The 27,486-nt window shown below is 42.7% G+C and overlaps 3 protein-coding genes and 1 long non-coding RNA gene across 10 annotated transcripts in view; 3 read left to right on the top strand and 1 right to left on the bottom strand.

Moving 5' to 3' along the window:
* Positions 1-3,587, top strand: part of kmt2ba (lysine (K)-specific methyltransferase 2Ba) — a 29,022-nt gene extending 25,435 nt beyond the window's left edge. For all 5 annotated transcript variants that reach the window (XM_053864246.1, XM_053864248.1, XM_053864249.1 and 2 more), the window contains 4 exons: positions 789-899; positions 998-1,081; positions 1,150-1,279; positions 2,521-3,587. In XM_053864246.1, the coding sequence (XP_053720221.1) occupies positions 789-899; positions 998-1,081; positions 1,150-1,279; positions 2,521-2,796 (601 nt within the window). In that variant the 3' untranslated portion in view covers positions 2,797-3,587. The remainder of the gene's footprint in view (positions 1-788; positions 900-997; positions 1,082-1,149; positions 1,280-2,520) is intronic.
* A 997-nt stretch (positions 3,588-4,584) lies between these two features.
* On the top strand, positions 4,585-6,272 carry LOC128758256 (trypsin-3-like). Its single transcript, XM_053864253.1, has 5 exons — positions 4,585-4,627; positions 4,696-4,849; positions 5,093-5,346; positions 5,414-5,550; positions 6,039-6,272. The coding sequence occupies exons 1-5, from the start codon at positions 4,588-4,590 to the stop codon at positions 6,186-6,188; spliced, it is 735 nt and encodes a 244-aa protein (XP_053720228.1). The 5' UTR covers positions 4,585-4,587; the 3' UTR covers positions 6,189-6,272.
* Positions 6,084-9,924, bottom strand: LOC128758255 (40S ribosomal protein S19). 2 transcript variants are annotated; one of them, XM_053864252.1, is made up of 6 exons: positions 9,814-9,924; positions 9,569-9,639; positions 8,397-8,497; positions 7,242-7,425; positions 7,121-7,175; positions 6,084-6,426 (listed from the first exon to the last, which is right to left on the bottom strand). In XM_053864252.1, the coding sequence occupies exons 2-6, from the start codon at positions 9,637-9,639 to the stop codon at positions 6,379-6,381; spliced, it is 459 nt and encodes a 152-aa protein (XP_053720227.1). In that variant the 5' UTR covers positions 9,814-9,924; the 3' UTR covers positions 6,084-6,378. The 2 variants fall into 2 exon arrangements, with proteins under 2 accessions (XP_053720227.1, XP_053720226.1); XM_053864251.1 differs by lacking the exon at positions 9,814-9,924 and having other exon boundaries at positions 9,569-9,655.
* On the top strand, positions 9,560-26,547 carry LOC128758257 (uncharacterized). 2 transcript variants are annotated; one of them, XR_008414458.1, is made up of 6 exons: positions 9,560-9,660; positions 10,707-10,857; positions 11,997-12,126; positions 19,298-19,396; positions 24,549-24,609; positions 26,417-26,547. It is a non-coding gene; the product is annotated as an uncharacterized LOC128758257 (long non-coding RNA). The 2 variants fall into 2 exon arrangements; XR_008414459.1 differs by lacking the exons at positions 24,549-24,609; positions 26,417-26,547 and adding an exon at positions 20,689-21,584.
* The last annotated feature ends 939 nt before the right edge of the window (positions 26,548-27,486 follow it).

Raw genomic sequence — 27,486 nt, forward strand, 5'->3', positions numbered from 1 at the left:
CAGAAGTCACTCACTGATGAAAATTGATTGCACACTGCGCGTACACACGCGCACACACAGCCATGATTGTATCTCGATCCTTATGAGGACCTCTCATTTCCATAGTGCTTTTCCCAGCCTCTCACCCTAAACCTAACCATCCAAAAACTTAAACAGGACGTTTGACAAAACTTAAACCCAATTATAATGACCTAGTCATTTTGAAGTCTTCACCCTCAAATGAGGCTTAACCTTGTGGGGACGAGCAAACATTTCCCCACAAAACATAAGGTTCGCACATTGTGTTTTGTCAAAAAGGTCCCCTCATGGAAGACAAACACACTATAGACACACTCATGTGCACACACTGACAATCATCACGAACAAGTCACCAAGAGTGCATCTTCAAGTTGTTCTTAAGGCTGATGCTTCCGTAACTAGGCCATACGCCTTTGCCTTCAAGGCTGAATGGTGGAGTGTTACTTGTTCAAACTGTGATACCGAAAACAGTCTGCATGACCACAGAGCTAATGGCTTACGTGACTTTTTTTTTCAAACCTTCGTTTACAATCGTGGAGTATCAAGGTGCGACTCGTTCATAGTTGGTTTTAATAGTATATGCTGTACGAAAATAAGTGAAAAGGTCAATACTAAAATTTGCTTAAAATAAGCTGATGCTGAAATCATATTTCCAATTCATTGAACAAACATGTAAAGTAGGTCCTCAGTTAAAAAAGGTTGGCTTCCAATGTCCTATGGAGTCAGCACCTGAGACACATTACTGACTAGTACTGATGATCTGTGTTCAGGAAAGCAACTTTCGACATGTTCAGCTTCCTGGCATCGCAGCACAGAATTCTGCCTGAACTGTCAGGTCCTTGTGAGGAAGAGGATGATGAACTCCCCCACAAATCATCCAGGTTTGAGCATTCTCTTATATTTTAATCTGAATACAGCCAAGAGGGCAGTGAGTCTGAGTCACTGCACATGATTTCTCAACATTTACTTTTGTGCTCAGGCGAGCAACCAACAGTGAGCTTCCAGTGGCAATGCGATTCAGACACCTGGAGAAGACCTCAAAAGAAGCAGTGGGAGTTTACAGGTAACAGTCAGTCTGACTTCACAAACATTTCTGCCAACATGCCCTCGTCATGTGTCGTCCTCTCTCAGATCTCCCATTCATGGACGTGGCCTCTTCTGCAAGCGGAACATTGAAGCTGGCGAAATGGTGATCGAGTATGCTGGAACTGTCATCCGCGCAGTTCTCACTGACAAGAGGGAGAAATATTACGACAGCAAAGTAAGTTGCTCTTTTGTCCCTTTTTTGTTTCTCATTCAATGTTTTTAATGAAGATTGATTTCCATAATTTGTGTTACTATTTTCTTGTTCATGTTAAGAGTCTGACCGCAGTGTTCTGCATACAGTAATTCCTCATCCAAACGCTTGTCACCTTTTTGCCTCTTTGAAATACATATGTTATACATATTGTGTGCTGTTTTTTATAATTATATTTGGTCTTAGTGTGACTGTTTTTTGTCCTAAAATAAAACATACATACATCGCGATTGAAGAAATGATCATAAGTAGTGGGACTAGCAAGCTGTCCAGGCTGAAGAATAGCTGATGCAAGGTTTGCTTCAAATGAAGGAAGAAAGTGTTTGTAATACTCTTTAAAATTTGTTGACAGAAATTGTGTCTCATGGGTTAAAATTTGTAAACCAGGCATCATTGTAGGGTTTCACTTTTCGATTGGTATTTTAGAAGAGATATTGTTTTTCAAAATTCATTATATCGTCATTACATAGCCATGATCATTACATTAAACATATTTAAAATAATTCATTTCAATGTTTCGCAGCTGCATATTTTCCATCTTTGTGAAAATACTTTCCTAGGTTGTTGTCTTTGATTTTAACGGGAATCTCTCTTTGAGTGTTGTGGGGTGAATATTTTCTCTTGTATTATTTCTTTTTTATTTTAAAACGACAAGTTTTAATTTCAATTACGTCATCCAGCGATTACATTGCAGCACCCATGTTTTCATTTTGTTGTAGTTGTTACTGTGTCTATTGTAAGTCATTAAAATCCTCCCCTAGTCATATAAACTTTGCTACACCCTCCATTCCTGCAAGAGGTGGAGGATCTCCACCACCTCGACGATCAATTTCCTGTAGTACTTAGCTTAACTGCCAAAGGTCTTTGAAGAACACTGACATGACATTGTAGGGCTTGAAACATTGTCATAGTTTTTCACACACAGCATCTTGGCAGACCAAGTCAGAAAAATGAAGCCTGAGACAAGTGTTTGAGCCGCTCAGTTTTTAGAGTGTCTCCTCCGTCGGTCCGTAGTTTGTCGTGCAAAATGGTTAAACTGGCTAAAGCAACATACGCTTCTAAATAAATTCGTGTTGGACACAGAATCCCCTGCAAACTGACCAAGTCTGCACAAAATGACCCCTGATCCACCATAGTTGAACTAAGAGCCGCAGTACTGTCTCAGGTATTTAATTGACAGTCATTTGTAACCCCCTCTCCTTCAGGGCATCGGGTGTTACATGTTCCGCATCGATGACTTCGACGTAGTGGATGCCACCATGCAGGGCAATGCAGCACGCTTCATCAACCACTCGTGCGAGCCCAACTGCTACTCACGCGTCATCAACGTGGATGGCCGCAAGCACATCGTCATCTTCGCTCTGAGGAAGATCTATCGCGGCGAGGAGCTGACCTACGACTACAAGTTCCCCATCGAGGATGAAGACAGCAAGCTGCACTGCAACTGTGGTGCTCGCCGCTGCCGCCGCTTTATGAATTAGCTCTTGCACATTTAACGTTGAGACTGACGGAGGTTGTTTCTGGAGCCATACGTAGACTTTAGAGTGCAGCTGAGTGAATGATGTGACGCCTCACTTTCTCTTTACTGCAGGTGTCGTAGTTCCTAGGGCAAAGTGAATGAGTGGATTATTATTATTAATGCGTCAGGAGAGTGGTATGGGTGATGGGAGTAATTTATTGAGCACCTTATTGGACACAATCCTGATCAAGACAGATCTTTTGATACTTGTTACATTTCAGACTCGCAGTGAATCTATTTTCTTTATTGACTCATTTAATCCCTCCCACACCCTACGCTACGTCCATCCACATCTGTCCTCCGGTCCAAGTTCAGCAGGATTTCTATTCCAGCTTCAAGCTCTCTTTAATGTGCAGCCATGTTTAATATTTGTTCATGTTCAAGCGCACAAGTACAAACAGCCGCAATGAACCTCCAGTTGTGTTGGTCCGTTTCCCTCTGGTGTGCTACCTCAACATGAGGATTGTTCTGGTTCCTCTTTTTTTCCATTCGAGTCAAACTGATTGTTGTTAAAGGTGTTACGTATGTTATATAGCGACAGTTCAACACGCCACCATCTCTCCTGTACCTTTTTAGCTTGACTCTGGTGTTTTTGGAGTATACTACTGACTTTAAAATGCAAGTTCTGTTACCTTACCACTTCCTATTGAATTTGAACCTGTCCATATTGTATAAAGAATTTCTAAACCTGTTTAATATTTTTGTACCTACACTGTTCTTTTTTATTTATGTTCAATAAAACTTAAAATCTTACATTCATTTGCTTCTTTGTTTGTCCTGTTCATCATACTTGGTCCAACACTGTTTTTCTCTAAGCATCAAAACCATCTGGCCTCCCTTAGTTTTGTCTCCAAACTTCTCCACATATCCCTGTGATATACTTTGATCTTGTCCTTCTAAACCTTCCCAATGACAACCTCAGTTCCTCTCTGACTCTAACACCGTTTCCCTAGTCTCTAAACCACATCTAGTATAATCTCTAATGCTTTTCCTTCACTCTTGCTGCTGGTTTGACCTCACAGTCGTCTCCATCCTGCCTGCACTGTCTTCTTCACTTCCCTTCATCACTGTCCATTGATGTGGAGTGCAATGATGTGCAAGTGAAAACTTGACAGAAGAGACTTAACAGAAAACTCCCCTCCAAAGAAGAAGACCAGGGTTTCCACTAAAGAAAGTGAGGAAGCCCAGACTCGGGTGGATTGGACACTTGACTTCCGTTCATTCTATAAAAAAAATCCTACAAACTATTTAAAAAATGTTTTTATGGCTTGTTGTATTAAAATTATGTGTGAAATGCAAGCCTGTAAATCTCTTACTGTTTCAGGTATTCCAGAGCCTCTTAATGTTAAAAAAATGAATCTTCTATCAAACATATTGATATATTGCCCTCACAACAGATCGAGTGTTGTTTCTGTGAATGTTCCTGCTGAGTCACAAGTTCACCTCACTCCTGTGAGTGAAGCACTATATGAATTTGTTTTTCCAGCACAATTCTCAAGTGCTTGACGGACAGAGTTCAAGGTTTCAAGGAAAGTAAGACTTTTATTAATGTTCAGCGTTCCAGTTCAAACTCATTTTAACTCTTAAAAAGCTTCAGAGAACACATGGGTCGATAACCACTGAGGCCTCAACGTCGAAGAAGGTCAACATGTGGTCCTTTCCCACTCCTGGAAAGTGCTGACCTTTTTGAAATTTCCAAGCTCGGGGTATAAATGGGGAGTGACGAGGTAGTTCTCTCTGAAGTTCTTCCAACATGAAGGCACTGGTGTTTCTGGCTCTGATCGGAGCAGCATGTGAGAGAAACCCCGCCACAGGTTGACGGTTCAGTTGAGTGCGTGTAACGCTGTGCTTCTTCTTTCAGTTGCTGCTGCTGATGACGAGAAAGTGGTTGGAGGCTATGAGTGTTCCAGGCACTCTGTGCCCTACCAGGTGTCCCTGAACGCTGGCTACCACTTCTGCGGTGGGTCCCTCATCTCCAGCCAGTGGGTGGTGTCTGCAGCTCACTGCTACAAGTCGTAAGTATGGCCGAAACTGATGCACCATCACTTCAAGTCGGGTTGTCTGGATTGTTCACTTCTAACTCTAACTAGGATTTCTTAGTTACATCACTTTGCTGAAGAAGCACAACTTCTCACTTCAGTCTCTAGCTAAACTTACACAGACCTGCAGTTGCTAGTCCTTATAAGTGTGATTGCAGGGCAGTGTCAAGCGCTCACTTGCACGACACTGTTTTCAAAAGGTCTCTCACTGTCCTCCAGACGCATCCAGGTTCGTCTCGGCGAGCACAACATCGCCGTGAACGAAGGCACAGAGCAGTGGATCGACTCTGCCATGCTCATCAAGCACCCCCAGTACAACAGCTACAATCTGGACAACGACATCATGCTGATCAAGCTCAGCCGCCCAGCCACCCTCAACAGCTACGTCCAGACCATTGCCCTGCCCACCCGCTGTCCCGTGGCCGACGAGAACTGCATGGTGTCCGGGTGGGGCAACATGTCCGCCAACGGCAGTGAGTCTCCCGTCGTGTGCTCCGTGGCACCAGCCATCCGTTCACTGTCGTCTTCTGTCCGACCAAGGCAACTTCCCTGACAGGCTGCAGTGTCTGAGACAGCCCATCATCGACGACAGGATCTGCAAGAACGCCTACCCACACCTGCTCACTGAGAACATGCTGTGCTCCGGATTCATGCACGGAGGTGCCAGCAGCTGCCAGGTGAGTCGGAGTTGGTCATCAGGGATGAAGAGCCCAAGTGTGCGGGCAGATGTCCTGTTATGTCATGTAGCAATACTTACAAGCAAGCAATGAAGTCAACAACAGACAACAGGTGTAGGAACTGAAGTTTGACTCGGCTGCTCGGACCGATCCTGGCCTAGTTGTGATCAGTGGCCAGTTCATGAGAAGAACCAGAGGAGAACTTGTGACTAGGTTTCCAAACCTATGCAATGCCAAACTCCTCCTGATGCCAGGGTGCAGCCACTAAACCACTCATGTCTGTCTCACCTTCCCTGGACTAACTTTAGGTAGTGACGTGTGATCATAATGTTTTGGTGAGTCAGTGGTGAGTGATAGATCAACTCATGACAGCAAAACATAAACACGTAAGCAGTAGTCCAGAACAGCACCAGGGCTTATAAGACAAGCTTTGAAATCTGTCATTGTTTTTGGTTCACGTCTTCTCACACTTGGTCCTTGGTCTGCAGGGAGACTCCGGCGGCCCTCTGGTGTGCAGCGGTCAGTTGCAGGGCGTGGTCTCCTGGGGGTACGACTGTGCCATGCAGGGTCACCCCAGCGTCTATGCTCGTGTGTGCCGCTACAACAGCTGGATCAGCAGCGTGATGAGCAACAACTGAACACACACTTGGGTCATGTCCAAGTATTTATTTGGTTGTGATGGTGACTTCTCCACGTGAATGACAATAAAGATATTCACCATTCCTTCAATAAGAGTTGCTTCACATGCGTCTCACATGACAGATTGGCACTTGTGTGGCTGACATAAGACATTCATGCATCAGAGGGGGAGCTTCACTATGGATCCCTCTAGGGCGCACTCTGAAGTGTTTTCTGTTTCTTGCTCGCAGAGGAAACCTGGACATCAAGCACAAACTTAGATTGATTCTCCGAACTTTGCCTTCTTTGTGAGACTTGCAATTCCTTAGTTTGCACACTTATATCTGTATTCCACACTGCAGATGATGTCAGTGACCTCAGGCTGTAGAAGACTCACATGAATGTGAAATAAACCAGGTACCTCTGTTATGTGCTATGAACAGACAAAAAATCCATTCTTCTTCATTCTTAGACAGACCTACTTGTGAGGTCATCCTGGTTTGTGGGGACAAGGTTAAGCTTCGGTTTGAGGATAAAAACTTAAAAATAACTGGGTCATAATCACTGGGTTTCAGTTTGGTTCAGAGTCATGGTTAAGATTAGCCGTGTGTTTTGGATGGTTAGGTTTAGGGGGGGAGGCTGGGGAAAGCATTATGGAAATACAATGTCTCCACAATGTCAGTGTACAGATGTTTCACCTTCTTGACTCAATTTTTAAAACTTAATAGAGACTCTAAATAAATACTTCTTTCTCCCAGTCAGTCAACTCATCATGGGCTGCAGAGGTGCAGTGTGCTGCTAAGCCCCAGTTTTTTTAATGGAGTTAAAATAATGTGAGGTTCAATTTTAACAGCTCAATTCAAAGATTACAGAGAATAGCGACTGAAAATGAGGGCATCACTACTAGCAGCACACACGTTATGAAGACATGAAGTCTGCCTGAAGGACCCACCTGACCAGCGATCCTGTCCAGGTCTCTCTGGCCCTGAGCTGTGAGTTTGCGTCCTCTGGAAACGTACACAAATGTCTTACTCCCTCACATAACTATGAACACATAGCTCTCTTCTTCTTACCCGTTTGGATCCTTCTCCACCATCTTTAACCCCTCCAGTGCCTGCAGAACCTTCCTGGCCACGTTCCTCGACCCAACGCTGAAGTGGGCCGGGCACACACCATTCCTCTGGCGCCCTCCGTAAATCTTAATCATGGCGCCCACACCCACTCCCCCCCGCAGGTACAGGTGACGGGCCATCGATGCTGTGGACGGTGAGAATAAGATTTAAGTTAACTTTAATCTGAGTAAGGTGAAGAGGTTTGAAAGGTCTGCGTCACAGGCCTAGCAAAATTAATATTTCTTGAGACACCTGTAACTGGAACTCTCAACAGAAATAAGAGGGGAGAATCTGAACTGAAGGCACTGACTGTCTCTAGTGGAATTTTGGAGGGTTATTTTAGCACTCTGTGAATAGCTTCACAAATTCGCTGGTGATAGATGGGCAATATTGAAGTTCTCCCTGTGCTTGGAGACTACCAGTGTTCAACACTGACATACACAAAAGATCACATAAATGTAACAAACGTGTTCGTCTTTTGCACACTTTAAACGACCAATAAGCTAACAACTTATATTTGACTTTATCAGAGTGCTGACAGCATCTTTTCTCTCAGTGTGATGTGGCAGCTGCGCAGGGTGTCAGCTACCAAACCAATAGTAACCAGATTTGTGTATCTCCCTGCAGCACACTGGCACCTCCACAAAGCCTATCACCTAAATATTACATGTCACTGATATCTTCCTCAGGTGCCTTGTGCATGAGCAACATGACTTGAGTTGAGCGGGAGCAATTGGAACAATTTAGAATCTTAAAGCTCTTGTGAGCTACACAAAATGACATGATTGGCCAAATTTGGCCCCTGGGCCTTGGTTTTGACACCAGTTCTATGGCGCATAACGATTTCAGAGCTTTGCTGAGTGGGCCACCTATCGTTTTTGGTGTGGTTGATCAGGGAACACGAATGTCTTCTAACCTCCCACGCACAGAAGGTTTGCTCTTGAAAATTCCACCGTCAGATGTGCAATATTTCCACGCAGCTTGAATCTTGCCTATGATGTAACATTTACAGTCCCGATAAGATTGACAGAAAGGTCTGTGTGCATTATGTGGAACACGTTTCGCCATGTGTTTGTCCAGCTGTGATATCTCACGTCACATTCACGCTGCACTTACCTGCTCTGTTGTAGAACCAGTTGTCATCATACGGGGCCAGCTCCTTGTGCCTGGCCAGCTTCACTGTGTCCACCCACTCTGGGACCTTCAGTTTCCCAGACCTGGAAGAATATTTATTATGTGACTGAGTCATCATATATATATATATATATATATATATATATATATATATATATATATATATATATATATATATATATATATATATATATATATATATATATATATATAAAGCTAGCAGTCTGTGCACAAGGGCACACTTATTTATTGGCAGTACTTTGAGCGTTTAAAAAAATAGGCATAGTACTTTTCCCTCTTGAGAAATTCTTTAATCTTCAACATCATCACTGCTGGCAGAGAAACTGATGACCATGGAGGGAGGTGGGCAACCTCATGGTGGCTTATATCACTGACAACTTCACCAAGCAACCACAGTTCATTGACATGGAGGAGCTTTAAAAACGAGGAGGTTCTTAGTCATACTCTAAGGGAAGTGTTTCTCCTCACTGGGTCAATCTCTGATTCCAGGCCCAACTATGGGACACCTTCAGAAGGTTGCTGTCGCCACCCAGGGTTGCTTTAGTGATTTGGTGAAGGACAGAGGAGCAGTGGAGAGAATCATCAGTTAGACAGAGGGGTTTGTTGTGGACCTCCAGCCTCCATCCCCATCCAGGGACAGGAGGCTCAAATAAGAAGGTGGTCTAGACTTCAGGAGGTCCTTCAACATGAGCAGCAGATTTTCAACTCATTGCAGTCACCAGCATGCACTCTTCTTCAGAGTGACATGAAGAGGAGGGAAGGCTGAACAGGCTGGTGATGAAGGAAATTGGAACATACTGAGAAAACATTTCTTCATAATGTAACCTGTTTATGTTTGATCAATCACTTTGTTGTGCACAGATAACATCTGGAATGTGTCCAGTGATGTGGTGCGTTGACGGTCGCCGGAATTAACCCAGGCGTCTGACTATATCGCTTTTTGTGTCTTTGCTCGTGATAATTTTCTTTTTTTTTCGATTGACCGTGGGGCTATTAGAGACACAATGACGATGATGCCACAAAGGGCACAGGATTTTACTCATGATAGCAGAAGAAGAATGAGAAGTGACAGCAGTAGTTACTGACATGAAAGCATCACGACCGTGATTGACGTGTGCTACCTGGCTACTTACTTTTTGAGGAAGGAAGACAAAGCTCTGACGAACTCCTGCTGGTTGACGTCCTTAACCGTGACACTGGGCATCTGAAACATCCCAAAATACAAGTAAGGTGCATTGTCGAAGTAAAACATATTCATTTTGCGCTGAAGGGCCGCCCACCGGTGGAAAACTCTGCGGGTGTTAGCTAGCATCAACCAGACAACAGTCGTTTTTTGAAGTTAATTTATACGACCTAAAGATGACTGACATTTATGTACCTTCTCGACGTCGTTATCTTGCAGTTATCGGTAAGTTCTGTGCCAAGCAGAAGGTTGTTAACCGGACGAGGAGAGATACTGAGGCCGACGGGACGAGCTGGAGGATGGTGACGCTGCATCTTCAGTGGAACTCTAGCACATATCAAGCATGCACTCTTCGTACTTTTAAAGTCAGAAAACCATCGGTGCAACAGTTTAATGACTATTCATTTTCAGGATTTGTGTCGAAGTAGCTATATTACAAGGTAACTTATTTAAGATGATGCGTTGTAGTTGCGAGAAGCGACAGGCAGAGGGCGCTGTTTGCTCGTTTGATCGTGAACTGAAATGGGCAGTGTGGCGGACATGATGACTATAAATGCGGTTCAAATAAAAGATCAGATATTCGTTCTATGTTTGGGCCGTGATGGTTAGAAGGAGATGTCTCTGTGGACTAGAGAAAGCCCGTGACAGAGTTGCTTGTGATGAGTTTGGTGCTGTGTGATGAAGTTTAAGTGAGGGTGGTGCAGCACATGTATGAGGACAACGAGTCAGTGGCGATTACATCAGCTCCTCTTGTTGCTCTGGTGATGGATAGAATGGGAGGCAAGGCGATGGAGGAGTTACCGTTGATGTTTATTCATAAGGTCAGGCTGTTTTGACTAGTTTGTCCAAATGATTCGGTTCGTGGCACAGTATTGTCCGATGGGTGAGACGCTACAATCAGCGTCGGTTGAGTGTCCTGCTTGCGAATTGGCTCAGTTAAGTAGTGAAGTAAGCAGCCTCCTGTTTCAGCATCATTGTTTGGGTCTCATCCACATATGATCGCTGCTCATGTAGTGTGGGGCTTGTGTTGAAAATGGTGAGATTGTTTCAAGCCATATGCTGATAGGATGACTGGTCTGTTTTTCTAGTTATGATACTGAAGTTAAGCTCCGGAGGAAGATGCTGACTGTTGTCGAGACAGCAGAACTCCTCCACATGCGAAAAGAAGGGGGAGAGCCTGTCTCGTCCTGTCATAAAACTCTCATCACACCAACAGAGGACAAAGATGAAGCGATCAAGGTCAGTCTCTTTTCGACTAACACCCAAAGACCTTCCTCACACCTGTTTTGCAGTGACCTTTCTCTTTGCCACATTTTTTTTAACACATGGATTACACTTGGCAGATTTTACGATGTCATGGTGGTTCTTGAACGTTACACCGTGGAAATCGAGGCATCACTGTACTACTTTTATTACTTGCTGGATTACTTACCGCTATGGTCCTTCCTGTACTACAACAACAGTTCAGTACATCTAAAACAGTACAACACCGCCCTAGGTTGCCCTACTACTAATCACTGCCACCGTAGAGGTGTCATGAGTCAGCGTGTTGTTGTTTGCAGGAACCGTCATTAAAGCAGGTTTGGTTGCACTTGCAGGAGTACTGAAACGCCATGTAGACAAACGTACAGCCCTGTGCTCTGTCAGCCCCCTCAAAAGTTCCTCCCCTCCCCCTCAACATCTCCCCTGTTTTGTCCCCCTCGTCCTCTCCTTTTCCCTCCTGCTCCCTCTCTGATGCCTGCAAGCACTATTTTGAGAGATAGAGTGAAAGAGAGAGAGGAGAGGGGAGGGGGCACAGACAGGATTTAGAGTTCAAGTGCAGAGGCAGAAAATGGGCCGAATAGACAGGAGACGGGAGAGTAGCGAGGAAACCAGAGAGAGACGCGACAGAGAAGGAAGACAAAGCCCTCAGCCGCTCTCCCCTTTCATCGTCTCGGTCGAACAAAAACAGACACACGTTTGCCGCCTAGTACAAACGAGCAATCCGACGCCAGGATCTTCGATGAAAATTTATGTATTCCTATTCCCTCCTCTCTCCTCGCCTCACAGACACACTCCTCCTCTATCCCTCCCTTTTTCGCTCTCTCTCTTTTTTCTCCTGCTCGCGCTGCTCCCCACCCTCCTCTTCACACACACCCCGGACTCCTTCTCACCCTTCCTTTCACGCACTCTTCCTATAGACTTTCTCTGGACGCAACGTTCCCGGGTATTTGCTTCTTTTCCTTTCCATTGCTCCATCAAACATGAAGGCAGCTGCACAGGCGCTTCACGTGTGGCGCCCCCTGAAACATGCAGGCCGTGGATTTTTCCATGTTTGACTGCATGCAGCACACTGCTTGAACATTCCTACAAAAATCTTGTGCGGTGTCTTCCTACAGGCTCATGAAACTGCATTAACTGATGTTCTGAAGTGGCAGCTCACTTCGAAGATTCCATGATAAATCGTCAGCAGAGAACCAGACAGCGTGGTCTCCAGAAGAAGGCAGGAACAACGAGGAAAAATAAGAGGTAAGAGTACCGGCACTGGCGAGGGAAAACTGGAGGGGGAGAGAAAAGAAGGGGGACCAGGAGGGAATAGACTTAGGAAGGAGGGACGACCTGATAGGAATTGGCATTATTGCGGGAAAAAATAACTTCAGCATTGCGAAAGACTTGACTTCACCTCACTCTTTCTCTGAGTCTCAGGTCACTTGTAAGTATATAATCGTGTCCGGTACCTTTATTGCCAACATTTTTTCTCTTTTAAGCTCCTTTATTTTATCTAAGTTGGGTAATCCCTCCATCCTATCTGTCCCATCTCTGCTTTTTGCTGCATTCCTCTTATCGCTGCACTCTTTTACTCAAAGATTACCGGCGCTCACATTGAGATGGGGGATGTGGAAACAGAACACAGAACCAGGTTTTCGGGGCCCACATATAGGAGGCCAGCACACAAAGTCGATAGGACACCTGTGATAGCATGAGCCGTAACTTTCTGTCTGCTGTTTGGGATTTGCAGTTCATGTTTGATATTGAAGACAGGATGAAACAAAAACTTCTCATGAGGGTTTGTACCTCCTACATAGCCTTGTGTTCGTTGTGCTACTATGTCCATAAAATTAAAAATTGCAAAACAAAATTTTTGAGTTGATGGAGATAAGTTGTTTGTTTTAAAAACAATCTGCATAATATTTAAAATTTTCGTCTCATAATTTTATTTTTACATTTTTTGATGATCAATTTTAGTTTCAGTTAACTAGTCATTACCCGCAGATCTTAAATATAGTAACTAGCCTTCAACATTGCTGTGAAAAAGGAGGAGACCAAATACAATGTAGAGTTACCCCCCCTCCCTGTAATCCCCTAACCTTGTAATATGAACTAAATAATTACTAACGTTAAATCCTCCCCTAATCTGTTCATCAACTAATCGACCCACAATTTATGGTAATTTTGCAATTTTTATCATGTGGCAGAGTTCAAAATGACAATTTCTAGACATTTGTGAGGATTGTATTTATCTATTGTTGGATCTTTCTTCTCTCAAAGTAAAGATGAACAATACTTTTGGATCTTAAGAGATGATCAGGAGCCGAGTGAGTGGGGGAATATTTGTTGGAAAATGCTGAATGAATGAACTTGGACGGTCACTGGCCTACTTCTTTAATTATGGGCCCTTACCGAATGCACGCTTAATTAATGTGGATTAATACACAATGATATCAGTGGAACATGCTGGCGGGGGAGGACTCTTTTGTGCGGTGGCGTCTCGACCTCCCAGACATCGTCGCTTTTATGCCCAATAAAATGAAGCTGCATGTGGTGGATGTGTTCTGTGCATGTGGGGGTAACAGCTAATCAACTGTACAGTTCAACACATTCACACATAAACACCGTTGTTAGCTGTTAAAGTCAACTTTGCTGAACCTGCGCGGCACCCTGGATTCTGCTCCTGATCACCTCCAGGTCATGAAATGCTGCACAGACAGACCTGGTGTTATGTAATCTTACATAACTGAGGCGGCAGCTCAGCAGGCTCGTGATCACGGGGAGAAGCTATATGGGTCTGCTTATGGTATGAACTCACTGGCGGGGTCAACATACTCTTGAACGCTTGGGCCTTAAAGGGAAAGAGGCCCCGGCTGCCTGAAGAGACAGCAGCGTTCGCACAGGCTGGTCTGACACCTTAAGACTGTGGAAGTAGCACAACGTTCTTCAAGCGGAAACATTAGCTTTAGTTTGCTCCTTTGTCTGCTTGTCAGTGTTAATTGGCTGACATAATGTGATTCCCACAATCTCAATATCCTGAATCAACGCAAGCACGCCTGCGATCAGCCGCCAGAGCTGTACTTAGTTCAAACTACAGCTTCTTCTTGAAGTATTTCAATCACGCTTGATTCGAGATTGTCAATTTCTTCATTGATCTTCAATGATTTTAGAATTTATATGTTGGTGATCTCGCATTTTGTCATTTGACTACACATTTATTTCCACTGACTATGATTTACTGTGCTTTTTCTTGATAATGCTACTGCTACTACTACTGTGAACCTGTCTATGTGTTATTTTGGGGCCAACTGTGCATTTCTTACTTACCTATATACCCACGCATAGCAGAATCATTGACAAGTATTTTATTACAAGATAATAGCCACATCATTATTGTGACTTGAGTGATAAAATACAGTAACAAGAGCAATGAAAAAGTGATTACAGCAACAACATAAATTAACAAGCACAACCACACAAAATTAATATTTTCCATAGTCCACATTGTTGAGCTTGTTGTGCACTGTTCTTCAGCCTGGATTCTTTGTGGCTATCCATGGTGGTTGGTCCGAGCATGGAGATACAGAGACGACTACTGAAATGCTAAGTCCAGTGATTTCAGCTGCCCATTCATTGCACCGGCTCTTTTTCCTCCTGACTCAACCCAAAGTGTCATGGGGACTGAGTCAAATGAGGATGATGAGTTAGTATCATAAGTTACCTGAGCTAGTGTGAGTCTTTTTTCACTCTCTACTTCCAGATTCTGTATCCTTACACTCAATTTTTAGTCACACTAAAGCTGGTTAACTTGTGATTAATAGCAAATGAGTCACTTTCTGTCTGTTCTGAATGTGACTTCAAGCAAGATATCGACACAAGATTGGCCAATAATGTTTACAATGTTGTGCTTTTACCGTGCTTTTGAACTTTGTCAGTGCCTCTGAGGTTATTCTAAAGAATGTTCTTGACAGTGCCTGTGGTATGTTGGGTTGTTGTGATTTTCATGAGAAAAGAATTAATGGCCTCGCTTGTGCCTATATTTCTTTATGTTTGATGAATTTAAACTGCGCAGTAGTGGCATGTATAATGGCTATTTATCTCATATCTAACCTGTCTAACATTACTGCTGGGCCATTGGTAGAGACAAGGCTTTTGACATGATGGTTTTGAAAAGTAGTTAGATTTTTGAGGACTTGTTTTATGACATCTTTTGACCTAAATATCCCTCTATATGCTGTTGCACTCAGTGAAGACAGCAGGAAACAAGCCTGCTCTGAGTTTTAATGAAGACATTTGGTTTAGTTGAGATGTGACTAACACAACACCTCTAACACATCATGACTAATACAATAGCATCTTTATTCACAGATCATGTACTTGCTTCCTTTCTGTGCAAGAAACGCACACAAAAGAGACCCATAGTTGGACATTATTGAAGTTAGGCAGTCACTGTAAGTTTCCATCTGAGTGAGTGTGTAATCTGTAAAATTTGTACATACACATGCAACACTGGTGGAAAGACCAGAAGTTTAGAATGAATAATGTGAAAGACTAAACCATCTTACTGTGGGAAACACAGGACTTTTACATACTGTGTAACTTTTCTTCATGGTTCGCTCACTTTTTTTAAAAACTGGAAGAAGATGATCAATTTCTGCAGCCCATTATCACCTGCTTAAACATGCTAAATGAACCTTAATGTCTGACTGGCAACTATTGTTGAACTATGTTGAAGTATTGAGGTTAAAAAAAGATAGATTTTCATTATCAATTGCCAAACTGAACATTTACACTGGCTTATGTTACTTAAACATTCAATTTCTACTTCTCAAAAATGTGAAAAATGTTCTCTGCTGGGTGACGCTGAACCATCCTGTCTCTTCAGCGCATGTGTTTCCTATTCATAATTGATGGCAACCAACCACAGCATATATTAATGGACGGGACAGACCTCAGGAATTCCCATGCTGACAGCAGTCTGTATGTTTCCCACATTTTGTTTGTGTGGCTTAGTTGAATGCTGAAGAATGCTACTGCGCGACATGTCCTTCCGTTGAACTTGTCAGTGTGGGATGTGGGATGTTTTCCTGTTAAACATGTCTTGTATCACTATTGAGTCTCGCCAAATTAAAACATCTCATATACTATAATCTGCTTGAAATGATGTAGTTTTAAAATTGTTACTGGGGACTGAAACCAGGTTGGTGTACATGTAGTCAGAATACTGAATTACAGTCTTTAGTATGAATTCTATGCAGGTTAGTTAAAATAATGGACTTGAATTACAGTGTGGAGTGCTGAAAGTCATCATCCAATGGATTGATATTGGGCTAGGCTGGTCTGAATTACAGTCTTTTGGTGTATCATTATGGCCTAAATAACTTTATTGCCCACTTAGTTCAATAGTCAACTTCCATGTTTAGTTAGTTATTTTCTTCAAATTATAGTCTGGTGATGTGCAGTCGTCATCAGATTAGTTGCACTAAATTAGATTAGATTTCCATTGGAACAACACATCATCAGTAGGTTAAAACTGAGTGGGAGATCCAGGCAATGTTTAAGAGGCAAGTTTCTGACAGTCAAGTTTCTGGTGCTACAAATCAATGTCAGAAGGTCCAAAACAGTATGAGATTGTTGAATATCTTCAATAGAAACTCATGGGATCTAAAATGGTCTGGATAAACACTGAAACGCTCCCAATTAAAACTATGTATAATCCCATCGATTCTCCATCAGATAGTGATTTAGTCGGATGTCTGGAAAACAAGCCTTTGGATTCCTCACAAAGTGTTGTTTTCCTAAGATGTGTTACAAATGACTCCATCAGAGTTGTATTTTTGAGACCATATTTTAAACTAGCAGAGGACAATGTTTAGCGACGCCCCATCATAGGAACAACTAATATGGGGAAGTATGGAGCTGAAAGGTTGCGTGGCCAGATGCAGATGGTGGAGGAAGACACGTAATGACTCTCGGTGGCCACCATGGATTGGAAGTGAGCAAAAAAAAAAGTAGAACACTTGAACCATGTGTGACTGCTTTGTGTCAGTCATTAGTCTGGCTGGAAGTGGTCAGGTTAACCTCTATGATGGGAAATTCCTGCTGTGATTCGTATCACACAGACTTGCTAATAGCTGAAGCACAGTCATCTAAACATCTCTTGTGAATTGTCATCATCCCCTCTGATCCCAATTCCAATGACTGTCCATTGGCTGAGCGCTTGTAACTCGCATTCTCTGACAATGTTAACGGATAGAATTGTCCATTTATTGAACAAACCGAAGACTTCCTCACATTTTGTGATCACCTGTTGTTTTCACTTTCTTCCAAGGTTTAAGGCAGAGTGTACAAATTGTGTAATATCATCAATAATGTTGAAAGAAGTATGTCAATTATGGAAGTATACCTTCTAGAAAATGTTGCTTAAGCTGACTACTTTGTAAACCGTTGCCCTCAGTGGCCTTTTCTAAACATCAATAGGCTTTCACAGTAATGGAATTACGTTCCCTTTAGTCACTCCGTCATGATTAACTTCACAGATAAGTGCCCTAGTGTTGGAGCAGTGAGCACACAAACTTTAATTTGGCCGCTCTGTGAGTCACTACCACTGTAGCCTATCTTAGTTTTACCGACCACTGGACGGGTCATGTGTCGGTCACATCCTGATTATCATATGCTGTTGAAAAGTGAGAGAGTGCACGCATGAAAAATAGTCTGCAGTCTATCGTCAAGGCCTCACATTTCATTCTCCACTTTGTGCTGATGTCACCCCACATGCCCCGAATCTAGCTGTAGAAGAATAAGTGGCACATTCTCCCGGCGACACAATAGAGCTCTTCTTGTCCTGATATTTGTGCAATGTGTTTTTGCTAAGCCTTATGCACATACATTCGCACACATTCCCTCCCGTAAACGCAAGCTGTTTATTCAGAGCTATGTGCTTTATTTCAATTCTTGCCAAAGATATTTGCTGTGAGATATGGGGCAGTTTGTTTGCCAGAAAACACACAATGGAGAAAAACATTGTGAAACAAAGAGAGCTATACACCCTTTATTGGCTGTTTAGAAGTGACAGACATCCATTCATATTTTGATGATAACATGTTTTAGAGATAAGGGCAGCACTTTTCCATTATCTTTTTATGTATCATGAAGCACAGGTAACATATCATTTGCTGCCAGGGCTCTACGCGCTAAAGAATAATGGCTTCAACTTTCATATCGAGCTCAGCAAGTGTTTTTCAGTCATGCGGGCAGCACCATCAGTTGTGATTCAGACATAAGTCACATAAGTCAAATTATGTTTATTAAGAAGTGAACAGATGAAAGTCTATTTCAATCCTCTGGTTAATCACAAACATTACAATGTGTTACTTGTTACTACATGTTATATGACTATTTTGTCATTTTGTTACTTTTCTACAAGGATGAAAATGTGCATAGTAGCTGTCTTGTTCAAAAAAATTGTACCTGCTTTGTTTCTTTCGTCTGTAGGTCCATTGTCTGTGCAAAATGGTTGTGTTTGAATGCAAACTACAGTCTGCTGTGTTACAGTGTGTTCCATGAAAAATGATTCCCTATATAATAATTTTTTCCCTTGGCGTAGGGAGGTGACCCACCAGGTGAGAATTACTGCTCTTGCGCATCAATGGATGTATTAGCTCCAGTCAGTATGGTGATGGAGCCATACTTTTCTACAAAGCAGTTTAATACGCATTGTGTCAGTTAAATGACAAGGTGCTCTTGCCTGGCTAAAAGCCTGGTTCTTGTCATCTATTTGACGACATGGGTCGTATGATATTGCTTTTGTCGGTCTGACGATATCGGTGTTTGTCATCAGTTTGTAGCTTATTGGTACTTCATGGGTTAACACCCCATGACCAGAGGAATGTGTCCGAGCCAACGACAAGAATTCCTCAGCTCTGCGCGACTCTGCTTTGACAAACGTCTCCCACCTCTTTGTTGGCTGGCATGCGCACTGGCACCCTGCGCCTTGTTGTTCTCTCTTTCTCTAAGGCTGTCTTAGCTTCCATCTTTTTCTTCCTCCTTCTGACTTGTGATCACATAGTTTCATCCATTGTTCTGTCTTGTTTCTCTCATGTACCCTTCAGTTTATCTGTCACGTTGCTAATTTCCCTGTCCTACGTTTTCTTTCTCTTCCTGTCTGCATTGTCTTTTGTTTGTCGATGTCCGAGACTTTTTCTTTCCAGAATACATCCTTAATGTCTCGATAATGTCCGTGTTGTCTTCCTTTTCTTGGTAGGTCGGGATTGTCTCTGCAGATGTTTTTGAGGGGATGTAAGAGCACACAGGAGTGAGATAAACTTATACAATCACTGCTGGAGAGCTTGTTAATAATGCAACAGAAGGATGCAAACAGTGCCTGGTGGTGTCAGTCATTTATGATTTATACCTCCATTCTCTCTTACAGGCTTGAGGGCTTCATCATCACTTGGGCGTGAAGGCGTTTGTGTCATCTCACCTCCTCATTGGCTAACCGCAGGAGTGATAGACAGACTCATGTCCACAGGTGAGAGTTTTATATTTCCAGCCTGAAGCACACATATGTGGTGAATGAAAGAACATTTTGTGTACAGTGGTGTCACATCAGGGCACCGGCCCTCCGCATATATATTTTTTGGGGTGATTGAAAACATTTGACAAACTTGGATCCAATTTTTATTGATTTATACTCACATTTACCTTGACAGATGTTTATTTCCTGGTAGGACATTAGGAACACGCTTATATAACATTTGTGGCCACTAGGCGGGCCTGAGATTGCTGTAGTCTCATAGAGCTATTTTTTCTGCATGTATGTAATGACAAATTGGTACTCTCACACCCTCGTGATGATCGACTGTTGTTGTTTATCTGTCTGCTACCTTGTCAAGTCGAGGCCGTGTCAGACAGCACATGAGGTGAGGCTTGACAAACAGCAGTGGCTGATGATGATGTCTCAACCAGCATCGCACCACTTCAGTTGCCCTCTTGACCTGGCTGTAGGATGGCGGCAGCAGCGCTAACACACCCGTGGGTTACGCACGCCAAAGCACATTAGAGCTAGTGAGATGGAAGAAGGCGGGTACAGAACACACAGAACTCAGCTCAGGGCATAGGAGAGAGACAGACAGATAGCGATGGGGGGAGCAGTGTGTCAGATTAAAAAGAAGTGAAAGGAAGAAAGCTGAGAGACATGGTGATGTTTGCCTCAGAGCTTGTCTGGTTGGAGCTCTGCACTACTGCCGCAGGTACATCTCTCTCTCCCACTCTTTCTCTTCTTCCCTTTGTCCTCATTTGGCTGTTCATGAGCACAATAATCTAGTGTTGACGATCAAATACATAATTGTGCTCTAATAAAGGTGCAAATTCTTGGCATCGTCTGACACACTTAGATGACAGATTTATTTCCTCAACCTCTTTTGTCACCTCCTTATTCATCTGCCACTGCTAGTAAAGTTGTGCTTTGTAACATCAACATTTAACTGCTAGGAGAAGCATAATGTTGTTGGTGGCCACACTTGTCATCTTGTCAACCCTATTGTTTAGAATCAGTCGTGTGCCAGGAGAATTCTGTTCAGCCCAAATCAAAAGCTGCCACTCTAGACATGATTTTGAATGACTCATCCTCTACTTTAAAAACATGTTAATGAAAATCTGACACTGTCAAATGAATCTTCTCGACCAGACATTGATTTTCTTTTTTTGTATTTATTGTCCAATGAATTGAAGTTTGTGAGATTCTATTACTGCTGGCATTTATATTTCTGAGTTGTTAGTTGCCACTGAAATTAAACTTGTACTTTTTGTTCATTTTTGTAGATGGAAGTAGTGATGAGCAGAGATGAAAAGAGGTGAAGAGGAGAGTGGAGGAGAATGAAGGTAGGGTAGAGTTGGAGGAGACGACTCTCAGATCTGATCTGTGACAGATTAGTGGGTGTTATAGGGAAAGGGACTATAATGAGACCTGCCATGATGTATGGTTTAGAGACAGTAGCTCTAGTACAGTGTCGCTGGAGTTGAAGCTGTAGAGGTTTATGTTGGAAGTTCCTTAGAAGAGCTTGATTAGAAAACAGCACATTAGAGGGACACTAGATGTAGAAAGGTTTGGATACAATGTTAGGGAGGCTGGATTCAGGTGGACTGAACACCAGGAGAGTACAGACACGCAATGTATTGAACCTGATAATGTTAGACATTGAAGTATCAGACAAAAGAATAAAAGGAAGACAGCCACAGCTACAGAGGTTTGTGTATGTGATGTGAGGTTTGAGGTAACGAGGTTGTGGAGCATTACCAGTTGAATCTGGTAATGCTCCACCTCCACGCACAGCTTGGGTTCTGGAACTCAGCTCCTTGATAGGGGCTGGACTCTTGCCTTCTCTGGTGCTGCTCGAAGTGTAATACGCCAGGCGGGCGTCGGGATACTCACAAGCCCCTGGCTGAGCGTCTGTGTGTTGGAGTTCTTTCAGGTGGGCCAGAGGGTTGCCTCTCTGCGGCTTAGGCTTAAGGAGCCAAACCTGACTGCTGTTTGTGAGAGTATTCAACCTTCTTGGAGGCCCTTGGTGGGGTCTTGTGTGGGGCCACGCTGGGGTATTCCATTGTCCTCCTGGGAGACTTCAACGCACATGTGGGCAACGACGGAGAAACTTGGAGAGGCTTGATTGCGAAGAACTGTCTGCCTGATCGGAACCCGAATGGCTGTTTGTTGTTGGACTTCTGTGCTAGTCATGGTTTGTCCATCACAAACACCATATTCAACCATTGAGAAGCTCATAAGTGCACTTGGTACTAGAGCTCCCTAGGGGTGTTGAGGGGCTGTCTTGGCTAACACGCCTTTTCAACATTGCGTGGATGTCTGGGTCAGTCCCCAGACCACAGATTCCTCTGTAGTTGGACCAGAGGGTGTGTTCCAACTACATGGGAATCACACTCCTCTGCCTCCCTGGTAAGGTCTACTCTAAGGTACTGGCGAGGAGGGTCTGATCGATTGATGAACCTCAGATTCAAGAGGTTCCGTCCTGGCTGTGGAACTACGGACCAACTCTTTACTCTCTCAACAGTTCTCGAGGGTGGGAGTATGATCTGCCAGTCTACATGTGCTTTGTGGACTTGGAGAATGTGTATGACTGGGTGCCCAGGGACAAGTTGTGGGAGGTGCTTCGGGAGTATGGGGTACGAGGCTGCCTATTAAGAGCAGTTCAATCTCTGTATTTCTGGAGCGGGAGTTGGGTGCAAGTCTGATGTGTTTCCGGTGGGGGTTGGCCTCCACCAGGGTTGTGCTTTTTCTCCAATCCTGTTTTTGGTTTAAATGGACAGGATTTCAAGGCGCAGCTCTGGTCGGGAGGGTTTGCGGTTTGGTGACCTGAGGATCCAGTCACTGCTATTTGCAGATGGTTTGGTTCTCGGTGCGACCTTCAACTCGGATCGGTTTCCATCTGAGTGTGAAGCGACTGGAATGAGGATCAGCACCTCTAAGTCCGATGCCATGGTTCTGTTGGAGCTGGTGGATGTTGCCCGGGAGAAGAGCATTTGGCGTGGGCAGCTGAAGCTACTGCCCCGCGATCCGGGAACGGATAAGCGGATGAGGATGAATGGATGGATGGATGCTCTAAATGTGCAATCGCAATCATATTTCTTGTCTGTAAGTCGAAGTTTTTGCAAAACTTTGAGCTCATACTGGTACGCACAGCGGACGTCTTAAAATAGTAAAAAATATATATAGATTAGTTGAAGACTTTAAAATGAGTGGGAAAGAGAAGATTAATTTTAATCTAATTTTTGTCGTGTGAAACAATTTTAGCCTTGCTAGTGAATGTCTCTGTCATCATGCATCTGTTTCATCCAGTGTTGCTAAATGATTATGTAATTTTTGAAGCGCTTTTCAAAGTTGCAATGTTTGCATTCATTTTTAATTAAGTTCAGAGTGGCTGTGATGACATAGAGGCGTCCTCCTGACATTGTGTGATAGTGGGGGTCCGCTGTCATATCACAGCTTCCTCACCTCATTGTCAATAGTCATTTATTGACTGTTCCTGTCACGTGTCTGTACAAATGCACTGGCGGTAGACGAGTTTGGTTTGGCATGTAATCGTCTTCAGTAACAGGTTTTTTTAAACACACTGTGACTGGCGATGCCCTGATCTATCCTTGATTCATTCCAAGTAGCCATGTCCCTAAAAATAAGTGCACAGGTTTTTTGTTTTTGTAGCTACATTGTCCTCATGGTTCATGGAGAAGTGATGTTACAAACCGTTGTGCAGCTTGCTGGATGTAGTCTTACTGCAGTGGTAACTTGCGTGCCCCTAGTTCCTCCATGTTTTTTAAACAGCATAGCTCATTTTCAAATGATGGGTCGAACAAGAGCGCCCATGTAATCACCATACAACACATACTGTGAAGTCTCGAGCACAACGTTACGTTACTTAAGGTGAAAGTTGTAGTGTGACTTCCATGGATAGACGAGTGACAGGGACATGACATCTGTGGCGATAGGAAGTGTGTATGTGTAGTTCCTTTGCTTGTATGGCTTTCCTCTGGCCACTCTGATTTCCTTGTGCCATTCAAAATCGTCCTTCATGGTCAATGAGCTGCAGATGTGGTGAGATTTTTTGTTGGACCTCCATGGTTTGGGCCCGTGTTAAAGTTCAAGTTAAGAATGACTCGCCAATGATGAAAGAATGAATGAACAACATGGTCATTCCCTTTTCTGCTCAACTGACAGTTATTACCAATTTGGAGTTTGGTTATATTATGTGTTTTTAACATTTCATCCATTACTGAACCTTATGGCATGTTTAATGACAGTGTTTCTTGTCACTCAAAGTTTCTAGATATTTAATAATATGCACATCTTCATTGTTATCAGTATTAATAGCATCGTCATAGTATTGATTTTTTTTTTATCTGATTTCTTTGGTCAATAGCATCAGTCATTGTGTTCTTACTTATTTATTAGGCAGCTTCTGCCCGACAGCAGGGTGGGATGATTGTAAGTACAGTATTCAAACAACAATAGGGATGTGGGTTCGAAAGCAGAAGAAATTTACTTTACAATTACCTCTGCCAAGATGGTTCTGTTTCAACAACGCTTGTATGAAAAATAAAAAGTTGGAAAAGTTGTGAATGGTTTTCACTTAAATTTCAATACATTTTGATAACAGGATATGGAAGCTCAGCTACAGCTCATTTTGTTTTAGTGGTGGTCCAGATTATGATCTAGAGCAGGGGTCACCAACCTTTAAGCAAGGGGCGCTATGTGTGACATAATGTACCAATCCCCTGATAGGAAATGAAAAGGATATGATATGATATAATTAGTCTTTTTCTATGAAAAGTAGGATATTTGAGTAATGTCTTAGAAGGTAAAACACAATTGTTGTAGTTAATTAATTGTGATTCTGATTCATGACTTATCTTCAGTAAACTATCACTACTTATCACTAAACAAAGGACTGTGTTTTGCCTGTGCAGCATCTATTGCTTTCCCTTCTGTCTTACCTGACCATCAATGGGGAACCTTAGTGACCTCTTAAGCGCTGAGGTGTCGGCTGTGAAAACACGGTAAAGTGTCGAGTTAATGGCTCTGCTACTGGTGACCAAGACTCCACACCACTGCACTCGCTCTCCTTCCCTCACTGGCTTATGTTGATCTGATTTGTTTGTTTTTCATTGATCCACAGACCTGTCTCTTGGGCTGAGGGAACGAAAACATGCGGACCTGATGCATCTGAATCTTTCAAGGTTATAAACATTCACACTTCTTCAGTCACACAGAGCTTATTAAAAAAAAAACAACTAAAAGGATGACTATAAACAACAGGACAAATTGATTTTAGTCTGGTTCTTTTCCTTGATTGACTAGTTAGACTTTTAATCGGTGGTTTAGCAGATGGGGCAGAGAGGGATGTACAGGGTGCATAAGTCACTTTCTCCTTGGAACCAGCTTCTCCAGGGAAGAGTCGCAGAGACACACATAACAAACATATAAGTGTTAGAAGAGACAGCTTGGTTGATGCTCATCATTGAAGATAACTGTTCATGGTAGACACAGGAGCTATGGAACGCTGTTCTGACTTCTTTCAAAAAGGAGAAAGGTTTAGGCCCATGCACCTTTGATTAAATTTTTTATGATAATGTCATTTTAGAGAGAGTACAGTATAACCTTTTAGTTGAGTCTTGTGCAGTTTTCACCAAAATGTCAGTCTGTGCAGATGGTGTCCGTCATTTGCCTCCTACTTCACCAATGACAGATTCATTAACCTCTCCCAAGGGCTCTCAGAATATTTGGTCGGTGGCATCATGTTGCCATGACGGCAGACTGTTTGTCCTGCACTCTGACCTCATTTTAGGACGCGCTGTTCTCAGTTAGACTGCATCCCCAGCAGCGGCTCCAGTTCAAAGAGACGGGGTGGAGGATGCGTTTCCTCCCAGGGATATTATATAAGATGCGTTTTGGGGTCAGGTTCGTCTGTTAATGTGCTCCAATTCTCAAAAGGATGTTTGGCCAGCAATCTGTATCTGTAACTCTTTCATTCTGAACCCACATTTAGTGTATATGTTCAGTAATCACATCAGGCATATGTGCGTCCATATCTGCATCACAATGCAAGTGTACACATTAAAAATGATTCCAACACGTCTAAATCCTGGAAGAGAGGGAGAGCGAGGGGGAGTTATAAATATATGTTATAAATCTGCTGGAGATTTTTTTTAATTGGTTAAGGATTTTTCAGTTTATACGGAAATACCTAACATACTTATACAAACATCCCATAGAGTCCCAAAGAAAAAGAGGATTGGCTCTTGAATTCTCAACATTAACATTAACAGTCAAATGCAAATGAGTTTATTTGTTCAGCAGGTGTGTGGTACTTTAGATTGAATTAATTTGTGTGTGTGATGCAGCTGGAAGAATTATGGATGAAGTATGTCCGTTGAGCTATCCTCCTTATCAGTTGCATACTCTATTGCCATAGTTAGCACATTTTAAGTGCTGGAGGAATCAATGTTTTGAATGGCTCCATTCAGCAGCATACTATTTTGTTGCTCTGCTTTGCTTCAATTCTCATTGAAGACTCTATAGCACCATCATCGTCCTTGTAAGTGTATGTGTGAGTGTGCTTGTGTGTGTCTTCATCTGGCACCAAACTTCTTTTCTGAAGCCATACATACATCGTTTTCAACAAAATCTCTCCATCCCAAAATAGTAGTGTAATGTGTTAATAGTGTGATCTTCTAGTTAGTGTTGCAGCCTCATATCGTAAAGCTCACCGGTTTAGTTCCGGGTTGACAGTAGAATCCTTTGTTTTGCTCGGGCCACTCAAAATTGCTTCCTATATTGCGTGTAGGTGTTGTGTGCCTAAATATTCCCAGCAATGGGCATACTTGCTCACAGCAGACGCCCCCCTTCCAATTGAAGCCTGGCTCTTTAGTTCCAGACATGGTGGATGCTTCATTGGTGATGGTATATTTATATATCCAAGTGTTTTGATGTCCTCGTTCATTAGTTTCTGGTATGTTTATAGCTGTGTTGTTCTGTTGCTTTCAGGAATGCTGTTGTGGAACATGAGAGAAGCCATTGAAAAATTCACTGCAGGGAACGATGGTGAGGTAAACACCTTTTCGCTTATTGTCTCAAGACAAAAAAAGTTTACTGGTATGACCAATTACTTTTTTGTCTAAGTTTTGAAAAACTGACTATACATATGGTTAGAAACCATGAGAAATACATTGATTTTAATCACATTTTGAGTAAAACCTGCAGCACGTTTCACTAAACAGTCATTAAATAGAAATGACTACAACCACCCTGAGAGAATAGATCAATTTGACATAGGGATGTATTGAATTGAAAGTTTGTGGCTGAAGCTGAAGCTGAATAAAATTGAAAAAACTTGGCCAAATACCAATATATATGTTTTTCACTATTTTTATTTAAATATTGCATAAATAGTCAAGAACATATTTAGAATCAGAATCAGAATGATTTACATATATGTTTGTCAAATAAATGTAATATTTAGATCATTGAATATTTTCAACATGTTTTTTTAATTAAAGTATTCTATAATAATAATAATAATTTAAAATACCTAACACCATTATCCATTATATAATAGGCTGATAATGTCAACTGAAGGCTGTAGATAACTTGATTGAACCCTGCAACTCTATTCTTGCTCACACATTAAACACAACACATTAAACCAAAAACTTACTCTGTATGCAGACTTTGGATCACACTTAGCACTGAAGAGTGGCCATGATGACGGTTGGAACAGGCTGCAGTTGATATTTGGCACAAATAAAGAGGAAACGTGTGATACATGGGTCGGAGAGTCATAATCATTTCGACTTGTGTTGAACCTGTGCTGTTCGGTCACCAGCTGACCGGTCAGTTAGCTGGGGCCAGATTATTCTCTGCGCTTTGAGAATGGTGGAGTAGGTTGTCCGAATTTTGTCAGCAGTCTTGCAGAGCTAATTTCACCTCCCCTGCGCCTTTTTGTCTTTAAGAAACACATTCGAATACTGAACGATGATTGGCGAAAATCATTGTTCATGCTGCTCTGCGTGGTGTTTGATTGTGTCACATGCCACTAATGTTGCTTTTTTGAGCTA

The sequence above is a fragment of the Synchiropus splendidus genome, chromosome 4 (genome assembly GCF_027744825.2).
Source record: "Synchiropus splendidus isolate RoL2022-P1 chromosome 4, RoL_Sspl_1.0, whole genome shotgun sequence".
Taxonomy (NCBI): domain Eukaryota; kingdom Metazoa; phylum Chordata; class Actinopteri; order Syngnathiformes; family Callionymidae; genus Synchiropus; species Synchiropus splendidus.